This window comes from Xylaria bambusicola (assembly GCF_022495145.1).
Source record: "Xylaria bambusicola strain CBS 139988 unplaced genomic scaffold F5B22scaffold_74, whole genome shotgun sequence".
NCBI lineage: Eukaryota > Fungi > Ascomycota > Sordariomycetes > Xylariales > Xylariaceae > Xylaria > Xylaria bambusicola.
Genome location: NW_025953627.1, coordinates 12,728 through 30,942, shown reverse-complemented (window position 1 = coordinate 30,942; position 18,215 = coordinate 12,728). Strand labels below are relative to the sequence as shown.

The 18,215-nt window shown below is 48.9% G+C and overlaps 4 protein-coding genes across 4 annotated transcripts; 1 reads left to right on the top strand and 3 right to left on the bottom strand.

Moving 5' to 3' along the window:
• Positions 1–1,032: 1,032 nt before the first annotated feature.
• Positions 1,033–5,588, top strand: F5B22DRAFT_651751 (glycosyltransferase family 1 protein; the record flags this gene model as incomplete). The annotated part of the gene is made up of 5 exons (XM_047979515.1): positions 1,033–1,828; positions 1,878–1,975; positions 2,030–2,467; positions 2,515–5,229; positions 5,301–5,588. The coding sequence occupies 5 exons, from the start codon at positions 1,033–1,035 to the stop codon at positions 5,586–5,588; spliced, it is 4,335 nt and encodes a 1,444-aa protein (XP_047825605.1).
• A 468-nt stretch (positions 5,589–6,056) lies between these two features.
• On the bottom strand, positions 6,057–7,161 carry F5B22DRAFT_627928 (uncharacterized protein). Its single transcript, XM_047976372.1, has one exon. It carries the CDS (start codon positions 7,021–7,023, stop codon positions 6,214–6,216), a length of 810 nt encoding a protein of 269 aa, XP_047825604.1. The 5' UTR covers positions 7,024–7,161; the 3' UTR covers positions 6,057–6,213.
• On the bottom strand, positions 7,162–9,363 carry F5B22DRAFT_627926 (endoglucanase II). The gene is made up of 10 exons (XM_047976371.1): positions 8,630–9,363; positions 8,515–8,550; positions 8,329–8,461; positions 8,196–8,269; positions 8,091–8,132; positions 7,926–8,032; positions 7,833–7,845; positions 7,650–7,747; positions 7,535–7,579; positions 7,162–7,476 (listed from the first exon to the last, which is right to left on the bottom strand). The coding sequence occupies exons 1-10, from the start codon at positions 8,745–8,747 to the stop codon at positions 7,465–7,467; spliced, it is 678 nt and encodes a 225-aa protein (XP_047825603.1). The 5' UTR covers positions 8,748–9,363; the 3' UTR covers positions 7,162–7,464.
• A 2,947-nt stretch (positions 9,364–12,310) lies between these two features.
• On the bottom strand, positions 12,311–16,302 carry F5B22DRAFT_651747 (armadillo-type protein; the record flags this gene model as incomplete). Its single annotated transcript, XM_047979514.1, has 7 exons — positions 12,311–12,521; positions 12,622–12,699; positions 12,753–12,834; positions 12,920–13,050; positions 13,168–15,556; positions 15,754–15,973; positions 16,057–16,302. The coding sequence occupies 7 exons, from the start codon at positions 16,300–16,302 to the stop codon at positions 12,311–12,313; spliced, it is 3,357 nt and encodes a 1,118-aa protein (XP_047825602.1).
• Positions 16,303–18,215: the final 1,913 nt, after the last annotated feature.

Genomic DNA, 18,215 nt, shown 5'->3' with positions numbered 1-18,215 from the left:
GGCTTTGGATTCCCCTGCGCCAATGTTCAGGCCCCGATACCGTCGTGCCTTTCTGAGCACCAGGCAATTACAACTAGTAAGTAAGTACTTGTAGTAATTAGATAGGGAGTCGATAGAGATAGGTAGGTAGAAGAGGTGAGCCAGCAAGGAGCAGCGAATGTCTATTAACAAGGAGGGTTATCATCCAAAGTTACCTAAGGTACGAAGTAACTTTTAGGTATATAGGTACATTGTACATTCCCTCTTATCTCTCTCACTTGTCCCACCGACCTTGCCGTCTTTTGCACCATTACGTCGTCATGTCTCGAGCACCGCCAACCTTACTTAGGTAGCCGACCACATGCCTAACATGGGCTTATCGTACTGCCGCCACCACCTCGCCTGCGTCTCGCCTGCGCTTCGGATGACTAAGTAGGCATCCAGGGCAACTCGAAGAGGAAGTCGGCTGTCTGCCTTCTGTTGTCTGCCTCCGTCTAAACTGTAGGCCAGCGAGCCAGTGCTGCCTTGGGCTGAGTGAATGCGTGGTACGCTACGTGAATCTGATGACCCGCGCATCATGTCCCTGCCTTGCTACCATAGCAGCATCCAATCAAGATCAAGTGAACCCGGCTTTCGATATCTGCACGCCTCCAGCTCCATCCACCGTATTATGCCTACAGGGTAGATCTCCTTCGTCGTATTGCCTAGAGCCTTAGTTCTAGCTAGGCATTGTTCTTTCATTCATCCTCCGCCTCTCAATCTCTCAATGTTCTCGCCTCGGGCCGGCTGATGTGCTCGGGTTCCTTGATGCGTTTCCTTGTTCTGTTGATTATTTACATGTCTCTATAGAGAGCCTGCTACACTGCCTTTCTTGTTGTCAGCTTGCTTGGCGTCCGGTGAAGACCGATCCGTATATCGGCTCAGATTGCGTTGCAACGCTCCGTCCCAAGTTCCTTGCCGTTATACTTCACACCCGAAATCATTCTCTTTGTAAGCGCCTCTACAGAGTTTATGCTTTAAACTTTGCTCCGTCATTTCAGGCTAGCTCGAACCATGGCCTCCCATCCCGAACAGGACCCTGCCGCACGGCGACGACTCGGAAAGAAGAGCATTAGAAGGCTCAAAGAAGGCCGCCGCCCGACCCTGAATTTCCCCGACCGCTTTAAAGATTTTGGCGATGATGCAGACGAAGACGTACTCCCGCCCAGCCAAGGCCCGAACCTGTTCATGAATATGAACCAATCGATATTCGGCCTCATCGCCGCCGCCGGTTCGAACGTAGACTTCAACGATCGTTTTGAAGGCCAATCCAGCGATGAGGCGGACGAGGATGGTCATCCCGACGACAACGATACGAAGGGGAAAGCAAAAGGAAAGGGAAAGCATCCCGAACAAGTTTCAAAGAGCGTCATTCTCAAAAAGAGTTCATCTAGCAAAGAGAAGAATGCCGTCGACAAGGAGGAGAGCCGTATAACAAATGAGCAGCTCTTACAATCCTTACCTCAGTTGCCACAGACCTCAACACGCATCCTAAGCAAACGCTCAGGTTTAAGGCCCTCTCGACTCTCCAGCGCGAGTACCAAAGCCAGCCGCGAGATGTCGACGTCTACCACGCCCGAGCTGCAATTACCTGCCGTCGAATCCATCGTCGCCGATCGTGCGGAACAAGTGGCCCCTGTTATGAGCCGTATGCTAGAAGCTAGAGCAGAAATGTCTTCGCGGCCCAGTTTCGATTTAGAAGGCCTACCGAAACACCGACAAGACGAAGTAAATGAAACAGGACACAGCGACCTTGCCCGAAAACTGAAGGAAATATTTGAGTTCGATTATCCAGAGGAAGTTGTAAAAGGTATGTGTGCCAATTCTATGAACTGACGCATTGCTAATAGTCATGTCAGAATATCCCTGCTGGCTATTACAAAGTGTTCTTTTGCAGGGTTACTTGTACATTACATCAAGACACATCTGTTTCTATGCCTACTTACCACGGAAAGCTGTGAGTGATGATTTTTTATTCTCGTTAGCCTTGTCATAACTGACACTTTTGCAGCACGAAGTTGCAAAATCGGGGTATCTGGCCAAGAGTGGCAAAAGAAATCCCAAGTATAGTCGGTATTGGTTTCGATTAAAGGGCGATGTACTGGCATATTACCGCGATGCATCCAATCTCTACTTTCCACATGGGCAGATTGATCTTCGCTATGCGATCTCGGCGAATGTCACCGACAAGGATCAAGATGCTGTTCACTTTTCAGTCGCTACACATCACCGAACTTATCATTTCCGGGCCGATAGCGCACCCAGTGCCAAAGAATGGGTGAAAAGTCTCCAGCGCGTCATATTCCGCTCACACAATGAAGGCGACAGTGTTAAGATATCTCTTCCCATCGAAAATATATTAGATGTCGAAGATAGTCAGATGATCGAGCTTGCTGACACTTGCAAAGTTCGCGTTATCGACAATGACGAAACATATTCCATTGACGAGGTATGTCCTCTTTACGTTGCTATGAGACTTTCATTAACGACCTACAGTATTTTTTCTCTTTCTTCAGTTTTGGGAAAGAAGCAATCAATGTACTCAAAGGACTCGTGGAAGATGTTGCCAGTCGGCATTCGGGTGAGAGTGATCAGAACACCGCCCATCGGGCTCTCGTTGGGGTCAAGTCCGACTCAGCGTCTGATAATCAAAACCCTTGTACCAGTGAACCCAGGTCACCAAAAGTACATGAACATGTCAAAGCAACTTTATCTCTTCGGTCATCTCGGCCTCATCAGGGTTCAAGCTCACGGCTGAGCGGTGACTTTTCACGCGATACGTTTCATAAATCTGCACGTCGAAGCCTAGAGCTTGATCATTTAGGAAACGCCAATCGCCCACGAAGAAGCCTTAGTGGCGGCCAATCCCTTGGCAAGAGCCAGTATGATAGCACTACATCGCAAGAATATCATGAATCATCCGATTCTTTTGTTCAGGCTATGGAAGATCACAATATGTCTGGCCTAGTGGCGTCGTCGAATGAGGACCCCTCTGGCAGTCAGATTCTCAAAGGGAGCGAGGTATTTCATAGACCTATTATTCGTTATTCCAACCCCGCCTCACAACCCGGTCCGATCCAGCATTTAGACAAGGATATGAAAGATGGGAGCCAGCCCGAAGTATCCCAGCCGTTAGCTCATGCTATGACAACCGGACATACAAACGATTCTGTTCACGGAGAGCGACCTGATAGAGCAACAACGCCAAGGCTTCAAAACCTAGCCAAGATGGGTACCTACCCTCTACAGAGAGCTGGGATTTTTGCAAACTATCTGAATCAGACAAGCCGTCGGATGAGTAACTTGCTCGCTACAGAGTCAATGGGGTATGTGGAGAAAGTTTCGGGTATGTGGAAAGGGGGCAGAAAACACTACCACGAAACCTCAGGTCTCAGGGCCGATGACGCGGCTGATGACGAGAACAACAGCATTGATGAGAAGCATGCAACGGCAATGGAACGTTTCCGCAGTCATTTTGCTCTCCCTCAGACTGAGAAGCTCCAAGCTACATACTTCGGGTTTCTCATCCGTGTCTTGCCGCTTTACGGCAAAGTCTACATCAGCGATCGACATTTCTGCTTCCGTAGTCTATTGCCTGGCACCCGGACGAAACTCATTCTTCCACTCAAAGATATTGAGACTGTTGATAAAGAAATGGGCTTCCGCTTTGGATATTCTGGCTTGGTGGTCGTAATCCGTGGCCATGAAGAGCTATTCTTCGAGTTCAGTCAGGGTGATGTCAGAGATGATTGCGCTGTGACCTTGTTACGGAAGCTCGAGGCGACACGTTACCTGCGCGAAGCCGGCCAACTCGACGAAGATCATCCAGAAGAAGAGGGTGGAGCATTAGCCGAGCGTGACGCCCTCAACGAAGCGCGTCTACGGGAAGGTAATGAGCATGAACTAAAGATGCCTCAAGAAGCTTCTGGTCTTTCAGATTCTGCCACCATACTATTCGACGATCCCAAAGCATCCTTTCTCAACTTCAAGCCAGCCGAGTCCCTGAGAATTACCTGCTTAACAATTGGGTCGAGGGGCGATGTACAGCCATATATCGCACTGTGTAAGGGATTATTAGCTGAGGGTCATAGACCTCGAATCGCTACTCATATCGAATTTCGGGATTGGATAGAAGGACATGGTATTGAGTTTGCGCCAGTCGCGGGTGATCCAAGCGAACTGTTGCGCATCTGCATCGAGAACGGCACATTTACGTGGGCCTTTCTGCGAGAAGCAAACACGAACTTCCGTGGCTGGCTTGATGGATTATTGGCATCTGCGTATACCGCATGCGAGGGTTCTGATCTTCTGATTGAAAGTCCTAGTGCCATGGCAGGCATTCATATCGCTGAGGCACTGAATATTCCGTATTTTCGGGCTTTTACCATGCCATGGACACGCACGCGCGCCTATCCTCATGCATTCATCGTGCCTGAACACAAGATGGGTGGTGCGTACAATTATATAACGTACGTTATGTTTGACAATGTGTTTTGGAAGGCTACCGCGCACCAAATCAACCGTTGGCGCAATACTACGCTCGGGCTACCCAACACGAACTTAGAGAAACTGCAGCCGAACAAGGTGCCATTTCTCTACAACTTCTCCCCCGCCGTAGTCGCTCCCCCACTGGATTACAGTGATTGGATCCGTGTGACAGGTTATTGGTTCTTGGACGAGGGCCTGGACTGGACGCCACCAGACGACCTAAGACATTTCATCGAAAAAGCTCGAAGCGATGGTAAAAAGCTCGTTTATGTCGGCTTCGGATCAATCATAGTTCCCGACCCAGCTAAGATGACGCAAGATGTTATTGACGCTGTTCTGAAAGCTGATGTGCGGTGTATCCTATCGAAGGGGTGGTCAGACCGGCTAGACAAAGCACAGGCGTCGATACCAGAGCATGTGCTGCCACCAGAGATATTCCAAATCAAAAGTGCGCCACATGACTGGCTATTCCGTCAGATTGACGCAGCCGCTCACCACGGAGGATCTGGAACCACGGGTGCCAGTCTTCGAGCGGGTATCCCAACGATCATCCGACCCTTTTTCGGAGACCAATTCTTCTTTGGAGGTCGGGTCGAGGACCTAGGAGTTGGTATATGTCTGAAGAAATGGGGAGCCAACAGTTTCGCAAAGGCGCTTTGGGAAGCTACACATAGTGAAAGGATGATTGTCAAAGCAAGGGTTTTAGGCGAGGCTATCCGCAAGGTTCGTGGCATAAGATTGAGGCTTCTTTTACCTTCCACTTTTCACCTTGAACCTGAACTGACCCAACACAGGAAGATGGCGTTGGTGCAGCCATACAATCCATTTACCGAGACCTTGAGTATGCAAAGAGCCTTGTGGCTTCGAAGGCGGGAAAGAATGCCGCCACAGCCGGTAACCCTGATGAGATAGTCAGCGATGATGAATCAGAAGAAGAGAGTTGGACTTTCGTAGGAGGCGATGAGATTGATCCCGATTTAGTAGTGAAGAAAAGCGTGCTAGCAGAGATGGAGGCCAACATCCATGCTAACGGGCTACTCGGAGTTAACGCGACCAGGACCCCAGCCACGGGTAGTCCCTAGGAAGATTGTTGCCAAATCGCATACTACCGACGATATTGTGGATGGATGAGGCTTATATGCTTCGGCTGCCCTTTCGAGACTTTCTCTTGAGTCCACCATTGTCTTCTGGAAATGATTTCTACGTGTTCCATGTTCTGGAGATCGGCCGCCAATGGTTTGGTATTCCTGTATAGACCGTCGAGGCATCAGCACAGGCGTTTTGGCTAACTGGGTTTTCATTTTGATGTCATCGATACACTACTGTTCGTGGTAATAGGCACCTTACAAAGTGTCGTAATTGGAATTCGGGGGGTTTAATGAACAGTATTACTTCGTTTAATTTCTCATGAACGTTATGATTGGCTTAGTTAGATTGACAGCAAGGAGCATTCCAAGAAAGCTCGTAATGAGGAGACAATATGGAATTTTGATAGACGAGCACTCATCTAGAGGAACAGAACATACAATACAAGGAATGCTAGATATGGTAGCCCATCGTCGAATGTACCATCCCCGAGTTAGATCCTGATCTCAATAGTGAATGTCGGCTGTTCACTTCTGTCGTATTTTGAAGGATCCTTCTTCCGTGTGCATAACGGTTGTGTCATACTTCAAATGCTAATAACGAGGTGCGGAGGAATCCATACTAGGCCAGTGAAGCTATCGTCTTTCGTCGAAGGACAGCGAGCATCTCATATCCAGCCAACCCAGTGCTACTTCGCATCTCAAAGATCTCGTACTCATCCCTCGTAGTGAAGGAGCCGAGACCGGTATCCTCCCAATCGCATTTCGGACCAAGCCAGAGTACAGCCTGGACGCCTCCGCAGGTAGTACGCGATGTCGGACCCATCGTCATGGATGTACGGTCGATATACCGCCGGACTAAAGACCCGTCACGCGGATACACAAACATGAGCGCCGTCGCATCGCGCGCTCGCGACCCGAGGACCGCCCATGTGCCCACGACGTGGTTGATGCGGTCTTCTGGGAGATAGACGTTCACGGCAGGGTTCACCTCGACACCTTCGACGCGCCAAGTAGAGGATGAAGAATGGTGGCTAGAGTCACGAGCCTCGCTGCTCTCTAAATACCTTTGCAAAAGCTCTTCTAGAAGACCTGTGCCGCTTCCGATGGAGAGTAAGACAGATGCATGCTCACTGCTGCTGTTACTCGGTTTCACATCAGGAGGCGTGAGGATGGGAATGGATTCGAGGAGAGCGCGGATTGTGGCGAGTAAAGGCCGAGATAGGCTGAAGCAACACCCGGGATAGAGTGTTGGCTCGTCTGTCAACGATGGGAGAGTTGCCATCTGGGAAGACATATTATATTGTAGGGTGAAACATGCTTTTGTGATGCCGTCGGCAACTTGCATCTCAGTAACCTTAATTGATTGCATTAGCTGCCACTGTGGGCCCGGTGGTCGATGCCCGGTTTTCATCCCTTCATCGGCAGGCATTTTACATGGGCAAGTACGGAGTACAAGATATGCATTTATATGTATATATATGGACAAATCTCATTGGCTTTGCTACTCCTGAATGGTCCTAACCGAATTCACCGAAGCACAGGTGCGCATATCCCACGGTAATCCAGGAATGAAGAAATTAATCGTACTGATGTTGAAAATATCTATAGCGAATGTTGATAGCAGCAACGTACTGAGTCTACTCTCACAATATATACAAATTGAAGGCTGGATCAGCTGCTATCTAGCTGCCGTTACTCATTCTTATTTTTCCTCCAGCGCTGCCCAGAACTCGGGATCGCCCTCGCGAGATGACCTTCGTGCCGAATCAAAACGACCTGCAGACGACAGGTCGTCGAATCCAAGTTGATCAGACGAATACTCGCTATATATCTCATGGCTACCACCTATTTAAATTGGTTGCGTGTTCATTTAACAGGTCAACTAGGACGATATCAGTATCTTGAGCGCGGGTTCATGCAGGTAGGTGCTGTAAACTCACAGGAGCAGGCCCGGGGACTGTGTAGCTGTTGAAGTTGCTGTAGATCTAATAACGATGTAAGTTCCCGACCATTACTCAAGCATAATGATGTGAAACTGTGGGATTAGAAACTCACGTTGGCGGTGTAACCGGGATCGGACTCCTTGAATGCTCCAGGAATCAAAGCATGAGTCGGGTTGGCAGTACCGGAACCTCCTGTCACCTTAACCTGGGCTGGAATGGTTGTATGTCAATCGTGCGGTTCTAGTAGGCGGAAATACTATGGTATCTAGGGAATGAATGCTGATATTTAGCTTACCACAAGAGATATACTACGGCACTTTAAGTTAGCGACAGTTATTCCTAGCGTTGCGGGCATAGATCCAACTAGACTAGGAAGAGTATGACTTACGAACTGAGGGATTCCAGCGGGCCAAGGGTTGTGGATAGCGAGCGACTGGATGCGTAGCAAATATTCGCCATTTTCGATACACTTAGGGATCGTGTAAGAGTATGTTTCTGGACACCGAGCAAGTCAGTATTGTCTCCGTAATCGCAGATATATAGCTATACTCACGCTGTAGCGGCCAGCTGGCACTTCCGCCATTGAATGTAGGGCCTAAACCAGTTGTTAATTAGTAACAGGTCTCGTATCACCGGTTATACAAAGTACTGCACGCACCGAAATCTTTTATTTTGAACCACTCTCCGGAACCGTCGTAATTGGCAGCGGCGCTGGGGGCCTTGGACATGTAACTGGGACGACAGGATTAGTAATGCAAACTTGGCCACAGAGAAATACAGATTGGGCATACATGGAGATGGGTCCTTGATGGTAGACAGCCGTGTCTAGGGTGAAGCTGAAAGATTCACCGGCTTGCATTTCGATGGTCTCAGTGCTAGCACCCGAAGCGCCTACATTGCATCGAAGGTCGTTTGAAGCCAGATCTGCAACGAGATTAATGAAATAGCCGTAATCTTAGGATTAGTATATTAATTACCTGTGACGGGGGAGTTGTAGTTGCTGTTTTTTCGGACTATTGGATGAGCACTATCTTAGTCTTCTTATCATAACAATGACCGAAGCTATTACCAAGGTCTTGCAGGACCGCATACTGTATTGGAAGACATCGAACTTTGTAGAGCCCGCAGTGAGCTGCTGGAAGATGTAGTGGGCTGAGACAGAGTCGACTGTGAGTGCCAGGAGGGCGGCGAGGTGTACGAAGTTCTTCATGTTGACTTATTGATTCGTCGTGTCTTGTTTGTCGTTGAGAACAATCCAGTTTTCGAAGCAAATGAGCTAATCGCACAGTTCCAAATGGTATAGTTACGCAGGAAGACAGGCGGCTGTCGAAGCTTTTCTATTCACCTCCATGATGACCAGTTCCGCCGTGCCGTGTTTCGATCTCATTGAGGTCCAAGTGACGTCCTCGTCCGTGGCGATTCTTCCACCATTGAAATCGCCGAGACCCGCACGGATTTGGAGTTACACGGCCCGCGACTCCAGCATCCAAGGCCTTGAGAGCCAAGAAAGGTAAGGCTGGCAAGCGTCACGCTGCATCTGTGTGATTAGGACAGGTAGCTATCCGAACACACGGTATCATGCATTGTGTGCAGCTGGCGGGCCCGCTGCTAGCGTAGAGTAGATGGAGCGATGGGATGCCGAACACGAAATAGGAAGCGCCGGAAGGAGGGTAACGAGGTTGTGGTCCTGCAGGCGGTGGTACGAACCCCGGATTCCACGGTTACAGTCCAAGCCTCGCTCCAGTAATATTCCTCCGGCTAATTAGAGAAAATGGGTATGCTACTTCTAGTTCCGCATACTTAGGTATATACCAGGCTTCCTTACTACCATGTCAATCATACCTCAGCTAACTGTGTTCGAAACCCAATGTGATGAGTTAATTAATTTGAAACCGCGGGTTTCCTCCGCCTCTCATGCGGCGATATCGTCATCGTTGCCAATCCCAAGATCACAACAAACTCTCGCATATTACTAGGGCCCGAATATGATCTATGTGTCACGGAATGACAAAGGAGTGCAGTACTATGCCACTACGCCACCAAAAGGTAACGACGAGTTATCAAGTCGAAGGCTTGACGTCTCTGCACTCACTATATAGTACTGTACTGTGACACTATGCTCACCCCATGAGAGAAAATTGCATGGATTCGGCAACAAGTTAAAATAGTGGCCAATGAGGTTAAGTAGCCATTGCTGGAGAAATTGTATCATTCAACTATCAGAATAGCCTAGCCCTGATAGGAATGTAACTGTTCGGAATCAGTGTCGTGCTTCTGGTACGATAAAAGACTTGGGCACTGACGCCGTCGAGAATAGGCTTCTAAGAGGACAAAGTTTTCGCAAGGGAATTCAATGGCCATCTAGTGTCCGCGTTGTTTCTTTTCTTGGTAGTTGATGAGGGAATACTCAATCTCCTTAAACACGATACAGCCCAAAGCAAGACTTGGGATTATTATAATTGGCGTATTCAATAGAAGCAAGCGTGGGGTAGGATATATTAATTACATCATATGGTTACATTGCCTTAAAGATGTTGTCGAGCTCGTCGCCTTCTTGCTTGCGAGTTGCCTATATCAACAATTGAGTATCCCCAGGTTTAATCTTATAATCCTCACAAAGTAAGGGTAGCTGTACACACGCACAAGGAAATATTTGCCCATGCTATATAGGTATACGCCTTATCAAGGAAGTGATATTGAGTCAGATAGTATATAGACATTTTATCTTTTCTCTCGCGTTCTCGCACCCTCATACTTGTACGACTCTCTAATTGACCAATGCATAATTTTTGATATGACAACGTTTCACGTGTCATGTCTTGTCGATACACCTACGAACACACTTCTTACCTTAGAAATACCAATGATTAAATGAAATTCCCACTCATTGCCTCGCTTTCAACACTTGTGGGGCAAATAGGGATGGTAGAGATCTTATCATAAAAGCATTGTTTGGCCGATGCGCTTTGCCAAGTCGTTGATTTAACCCATGTCAGCGAGTAGAGAGAATAGGATAGACTATACTTGCAGCCGCAACTGATTTCCCTATTCCTCAGAGAAGTATATTCCCGGATCTAACTTTCCTCAAGCGAAATGCGACCAGGCCGCCGGGGGAGCCTCAGGATTCAGATATTCAGTTAGAGCTTAGAGGGGTTGCGGCTGAGGATACCACAATCCCACTTTAGGTGAATGCAGGTACACTAAGCTAGACCTACATACAATTTAACGAGTAGCTGAAAAGTAAGGATCAAATCATCCCGAAGGCCTTCTGCCCTAGTCCTCCTAACTAAACTGCCTATACACTTTCAAGGGGGGGTATCATTATTATATCGTCCCTACTTCGCAACTTTCTTCATATCAGACGTTCCGTTATACAACCCGTAAGCAGGATGGTGAGGCCGTTTGCAGCAGAGCGATGGTCACAGCCATCCCGATCCGCCAGTGAAGTGACTACGACTCGAAAGCCATTAGGAGGTTCATCCGCCACTGCCTCGAGATGGAATAGAGCGAATATGGAAGATAGTTAGTAACACCCTAACCTAGGCTACCAAAAGGAAGAGTGAAATTTAGCATCCCCACAGTCAAGCAACTCAAAAACCGCTTAATGCGTCTCGAGGAGCTCCAGCGAAAAGAAGACATCAACGAGCAGGAGTCCATTGCGCAGACGAAGCGAGAGATCCTCAGATCTCTCGGAGAAGTGATGACGCCCGAAGCCGCCACAGCCAACGGGAAGCTCGAACTAGCTGGCACCCTTCCAGAAATTCTAGCGTGGTACATAGATGGCATGGGGAATGAGCCGTGGAGACATGAGATTCGACAGGGACTGGATGCCTATGGATCGCGACGTTGGGGCTAAGTTTGCACAGGCGATTGCAGGGAACATCACTCGCTTCAGTGAGAAAGGCCAGCTGAAATATGTCGCATCAGTGCTCATCAAGGACAGAGGTCATTCCAGCAACAGTTGCCGTGTGTATCACGCCCTCGATGTTATGGCCAAGAAGCTCGGCGAGATTGAGGAGAAATCGAGATCACTCCAAGGCCAATAAGTATAGCATCGGATTTCAATAGGCTCTCCCTCTCTTTCTGAGCAATCCCGTGCTTACTCCCCCGAGCGCTGCTAAATGATGCATTACAAGGCTTACAAAGCCACACTTCTCTTCTGTTTGCACGTGAATATACCTCGGGGTGAGTATTAGTATTGATTAGTCTGTCAGCTTTCCATCAAACCCCCACAGAGAAAGAAGCTAGGGGAGTAGATAAGATATGTATAACGCTATTTTATCTCCCAACAACACTTCAAGGTTCCTCAATGGAATTATTGACTTGGCGTGTTTACAGAAGGTCTCTATCTATCTGAAAGACCTCGAGTGTAGGCTACATACAGGCGTTGATCCCATTCACTCGCAAGCCTCCTATGAATCGTGAATATTGAATCGGACTATGGCGCTGTGACTCTGTCGCCCATCTTCCTATGGCCGAACACCAGGGATATGCAGAATATATCCCCGCATCCAAGCAAGGAAAGAAGATAAAAAGTGTGATGCTAGCCCTTGCGCTTGATATATATAAGGCTGGCCGATGACACCTTCACAGATTATGGTATCAAAAAACACATATTGTTGATTCCATAGGCACCTCTACTCGCCTCTCTAGGCGATGCCCGTCTGATTCTGATGACCGAGGCAATGCAGATTAGTTACCTAAATCCATGTGGCAGGACTCCCATTTGTGGAGAATGGTCATCAGCGAGATCGTTTGTGCAATTTTCCCTGCCTAGGTGAAATGGCGACGAATTATCTCTTGCCCTGCAGGTTGGAAATGCTGTTGTAATAAAGGTATAGGGTCAACGTTAGCCGCAACAAGAAGGTTCTGGACGGCCCCAGCAACACGAGCGGCAAGCTGGCCATGAAGCATTTCCGCTTCTAAAGTTTGCCCAACGTAAACAAAGACCTTGTCTACTTGGCTTGTAACGGCTGGGTTTTGCCTTGAAAACTGTTAGTTTAGAGAAACAAAGCCCCAGGTCTGGGCTCTGGAAAATGTCGAAGGCATTGAGTAGTGCAAAAGGAAGGGCTGGAAAGACTTACTGCTCAATCAATTCCACTAGGTATCCGTACGCATATGGTGCTGCTTCTTCATCATTAGTGACTGGGAGCGTATTAACCCTGGATTGTCACAGTTAGCAATGAGTAACTACCTCGGGAATCGAGCTAAATACCATTGGTTTGCCACAGCCTGAGGATTTTCCACATTTTGCTTATTAAAGTGTAAAATCTTCGCGATGGCAGCGCATGCATTCTCTATAGAAGGTTATTAGCCTGTCGAACGCCTAACAAGCGACCCACAATATATGAATGCCCATGGCTAGGCACCGGAAAAGCATACCTGTAGCGTAGACAGCCTCATCGCCGCGTGCATCCGGTACCTGTGTGACTTGGAAGAGGTACGGTAAGGAGGACGCGAGGAACTGAGACCAGTGAATGCCGCCATGATGGGCTGCCACTCCAATACCATACCTAGAAATCGTCAACGATCGTCTCATGTTATAGTTTTGATGCTGGGGATATAGAGGGAAGCGGCCGTGTCTTCTTTGGTCGTGCACTATTACGAAATGAAATTTATCGTTGACTTACGCAGCTGCTTGGCGGATTGCCGCAGAAGAGTCCTTGCAACCTTCAAGAAGCGCAGTGCTTATAGATTGAGCATATCGCACGCTTTCTGGTCCGCAATACTCCAGGACGTCATCCATGATACAAAGCCCCCATTGGCGTTGTGTCGGGTCGCGAGATGTGAGGAAACTCTCATATATACCCATAAGACGCTCCCAGGGCTGGAGGAAAGTGGCGCCGTGGTTCTTGAAGATTGAATGGAAGGCTTTGTTCATATCGGCAAGCAGAGTCTGGTCGTCCTCAATGGCAAGTAAGAGATCTTCGGCTTCATCTTCCGCATCTTCTGCAGTGGCACCGGCTCGGTCTTCCTCGCGTTGGGTCACGCGATCCTTGTAATCCTCAATAGCAGAGTGGACGCCATCAATGAATTTGCCCATATGTTCCTGAGTGAGGCAATTCTTGCCAAGGACCTCAACAGACTCGTAGAAGCATTGGTACATTTCAGCTAAGGCATCGATAGCGGGCTCTGCTGTCAGGACTTCGAGTAGTTTGTCTACTGTGCCAGCCCATAATCCACGAAGCTCGTTAGAATCCGGCCCATAGGCTTTCTTGTAAGAACTCAAAAGCTGCGGTACCAGCTTGGCTGAGATAAACCGAACGGGATCATGGAAAAAGAAGGCTAGACCTGGAAGTGCAATCTTTTCCATGATCTCGGCCACATAAGGCGCAAACTGGCCCTCTAAGGTTTGTGCATACACCACAAGCAGTTCGATTGCCATATGTTTATCATCCATGGTGCTAGTTCGAATCCCGATCATCTTCCCTTTAAGTGGAACTAGTTCCCATCCGTCTTCCTGCTGTAGTTGTTCAATTTCGTCCTCTGTATCAAGAAGCTGAATATCCGCCTTGGCACTAGCTAGTTCAACTAGAGGCGGCATCACGGCGGGTAGGAAACGGAGAAATTCGGCGCCCATAACACGACACATCCGACCCCAGCAATGCATTAGGTATTGCGCTTGGGGGTCATCAGGATCAGTAATGTTTGCTTGAATGTTCGCTAGAAGATCCACTAGCGTCATAGTGTCATTTCCAAGACGCTCTTTTCCGACAGCTAAAGCGATTAAAGTAGCACATTCCATAGCTTTGGCGCGTAGCAACCTGAATTCCTTATCATTCTCACGTCGCAAGACGTTGACAAGGAGAGGCATGAGAGTGTCGTAGTATTTAGAGAAGGCAGCTTCGGCAGCGTCTGCAATTGTGGCGATAGTCGAGAGAGCCTGTTCTTGAACGTAGCGTTTCTCGTTTTGCAAAAGCTGGAATAGGTGCGAAAGAAGTTCGTCAAGGTAGGGTTCAAGTATACTTTTCTCCGCTTCCTCGCAGAAATTAACAAGAGCCGCCGCAGCGTGTGCTTTTACACGAGCCTCGGGAGAGTTCAAGACGGGAATAATAGCTTTGAGGATAACGTCGTAATACTGTTTCTGCATTGTTGGCGCAAAATCCGTGCTCATCTGACCCAGCGCCTGACAACCAGCCCAACGCACTCGAGGGTGAGAGTCCTTCAAAGCAGGGACAACAAGTTCGAGAACCTTGTCCAGCTCTTTAACCATCAGGTCACGGCACCCTTCCGAGATGGCGGAAATTGCCATTAGTGCGGCATGGCGGTCCTTCCAAGCCATAGATGTCATCATCCTTGGCAACCAATGGAAGGTAGGAACCAGAATTGTCTCCCCTCCAAGCTTATTCGCGAGCCGATCCATGCACTGCTCACCGGCTACATGGTTCAGGTCACTTTCTTCAGACTCTAGATCGTCGTTGCCTAGCCACTCAGCTGCGTCGTCATCGTCCTCTCCGAGGTCGGTCATTAGACTTAGACATTGGGTTATCATGTCATTCGTATAGGAAGGATCTTTTCGGCACATTGACGGAGCGTAGTCAGCGAAGGTGGCCATGAGTTCGAGAGCGTTCTGCCGGCACAAATCAGACAGCTCTTTCTCCTGAATGACGCTCACGCTGAACATGACAAGGTTGTGGAACAAGGGTTTAAACATTTTCGGTGACGTCTCAGCCAACTCAATCAGAGCCAATAGAGCTTTGCTAAGGTCATCGGAGTCCTGCGAGTCTTTGATCGGGGGCAAGATGTTCAAGACGGTGGGAAGAAGCGAAAAGTACTTTGGTTGGGCCTTCTTGCTGAGATTGCGGAAGAATGAAGCAAATGCCTCCATAGCGGCTAACTGTACGGCGACCGAGTTGTCCTTGAAGCCACGATCGAACGCCTCCATGACTGCACCCTCGTGCTGTTTTTCTATTATACCAGGTGTAGTTGCGAATACGCGGTAAGCGGTCTCGCGCTGACCGACATCGCTCGCCATGCTCAGGTTGAATAAAACCCCAAGAATCTCAGGCCATTGGTCGCCTGCGAAACAGTTAGATACAGGCTTAAGACAGATACGGCACGCCTGGTAACGACTCTTTATCTCCTGGGACACAGATAACACGAAACATGCTACACGCAGCGGGCAATAACCCCCGACGCGTGGCTTGGAGATTAAGGCAGCATATACGAAGTAACCCAAACTTATGGATCAAGAGAGGAGGAAAGGGTTGACCAACTATTTTCAGAATATTGCCGGGCAACATCAGCCACGGCATCTCCGATTTTATTCCTTACCAATCGATCGGATTCGTTGGCTAGAGCTTCGAGGACTTTCTGGCGGATAACCTGGGCCTGCTCAGGTGGTAGAGAAATGAATATCTCGGCATTATCGCCTTTATCGGTCTTTCTCGTCTTAGAAGCGATTCGACGAAATATGACGGCAGCGAAAGAACGAAGCTGTTGATTAGAGAGAAGTTAGATTAGTTAGTGAAGCAAATAGATAGGTAGGTCAATCCGTATCCACTGGTCAGGCTGGTTACACGCGAATAGCCGATCGTGTTCACAATGGGGGGGGTGGATTTCGGAAGGGAGATGGTAGTTACCGAAGATTCGGGGGCACCAGCAAGCTGCTCGGCTAAGCCCATCAACAGGATCTCGGGGCGTGCGGCTGTCCAGTTGTTCTGTAAGTGATCCTCGGCCTGGGATCGTATGGAGTTATCAGGCGACTGCAGGGCCTGCAGGAGCTGGTTCAGCTCGGTAGCGACCTCGGGAGGCAGCAGAGACATGGTGGGCGGCCGTCTCCTCCTCTACAAATCTACCGGTCGTGGCAGCGGTCGCGAGAGGGGGGAGAAGGAGGTGGAGGGGCTTGGTTGTCAGAGGCGACAACAAGGCTTGGACGGGGGATTTGGGAGATTGGGGAGGGAGATGGCTGTTTTGCAGGGTCGGTCGTGATAAGTCGCAGTGTGCCCCGCAGGGCTAAGAGCGCGCGACTAGGCGTGCAACGAACGACGACAGGTGCCTTTTGGGAACAAAGCAAATATATGGGAAACGGCGGGGGCGGGCGGTGACAGACACGCCGGCGCCAGGCGATGACTACGAAGCTACAGCGACGACGCGTAGCTGAGCAGGTGTGAGATTCTGGAAGCGTATGCTATTGCTATTTATTGTTATGGCCGAGCTGTTGTCATTGTTGTCGTGATTTCGAGGTTCATGGAATCAGGCCGTCACCCGGTACCAAGGTATCTTGGAGGGGTTGGAGATGGGGCAGAGGGGGCACTAAAAAAAAAAAAAAAGTCGAAACAATGCTAGCGCGGCGGGTGATAAGCGGGCGATAGGCAGAGCAGCAGCAGAAACAGCGCTTTGTGGCCCGTGCTCTTAACCCACAATGGAGGGGTTGAGTGCCTTGGGTGTTCTTTGGCGCTCTTTTGGTGCCCTTGCAGGCCCAATTCGTCTAGGCTGCTTGGGCAGTGGAGAGCATTCATAACCTCCTCGACTACCTACTTACCCTTTGTAGAAACAATGCACCAAGAATCAAAGACGGAATGCTGTAGGTAAAGTACCTGACATGGTATTTAGGTTACCTACATACATACCTATGTAAGTAGGTACCTGGGTACATTGGGTAAGCAGGTATCCGCCGCCAGCAGAATTCATGGCCGCGGCAGATAGCAGCTTATATAAAATCAAAGTGACTGGCTGGTCACTGATTCTCTCTCTTTCTATTCCTCTCTGCTTCTCTTGAATACTCATCTACCTAGGTAAGTACTACCTACTTATGTACTATGTACATAGTAAGTACAAGCAGCCCTGGATTACAATAGTGGTGCTTGCTTAAGTACAGCAACTAATACCTAGCGCTAGGGGAGAGACCCTTGCGTCGAATCGATAGTCCAATTGGTCGCCCTAAGCTGATCTCTTTTTCTTGAACAGGGGCACATACTAGGGAACTTACTACTACTTTGGCCAAACCTTAACCTTACCCATGCACACATGCCTCTATGATTTCTCTTCCAAGAAGTGATTACTTAGTAGTCTAGGACATAAGTATTCATTCGCCTTTGCAACACTGCTACGCTATCGCAGAGAATCCCCTCCAGTCATCTCGAGTCTTTCATCGCCTCCCTTCCCACATTCTCATTAGCTTCAGAGGATACACCGGACTCAGCTGTTGCGTCAACCGACAAGATAGAGGGTGGATTCTGCTCGGATGAGATGGTTACCTGCTAGCAATATCAGCATCATATTACCTGGAGATACGCGCTTGAGCCCGTTCTCCATCTGGCCCAGGCCACCAATCAACACGGCAATGTGCGTCAGCCCGCTGCGACTTGTAGCGGACAATATGACGGGCTTCAAAAACGATACTGCTGGGAATCCAATCACTCTAATAATAGTTCGTAACGCTGCGCTCGAAAGCTGGCCACATGGATTCCTGCCCGCAAGAGTAATATGCGATGTGATGCTCCCAAACTTTGGTGTCTTCTCTTCTCCCCCAGTTGTCGCGTCCATAAGCCTATTGAACAGTCTCGACCAGCTAAGCTAGTTTGTATCGAGATAACCACATTGCCAGATATTCCTGAATGCAGTCAACGTTTCCATAGGCCAGCGACGTCCTCATCTTGCAGCTTCTCATGGTAAAACGGGGAAAGATCTGATAGTGCTGGAAAACGGTTCGAGATGTACGTCAGACATCTCCTCG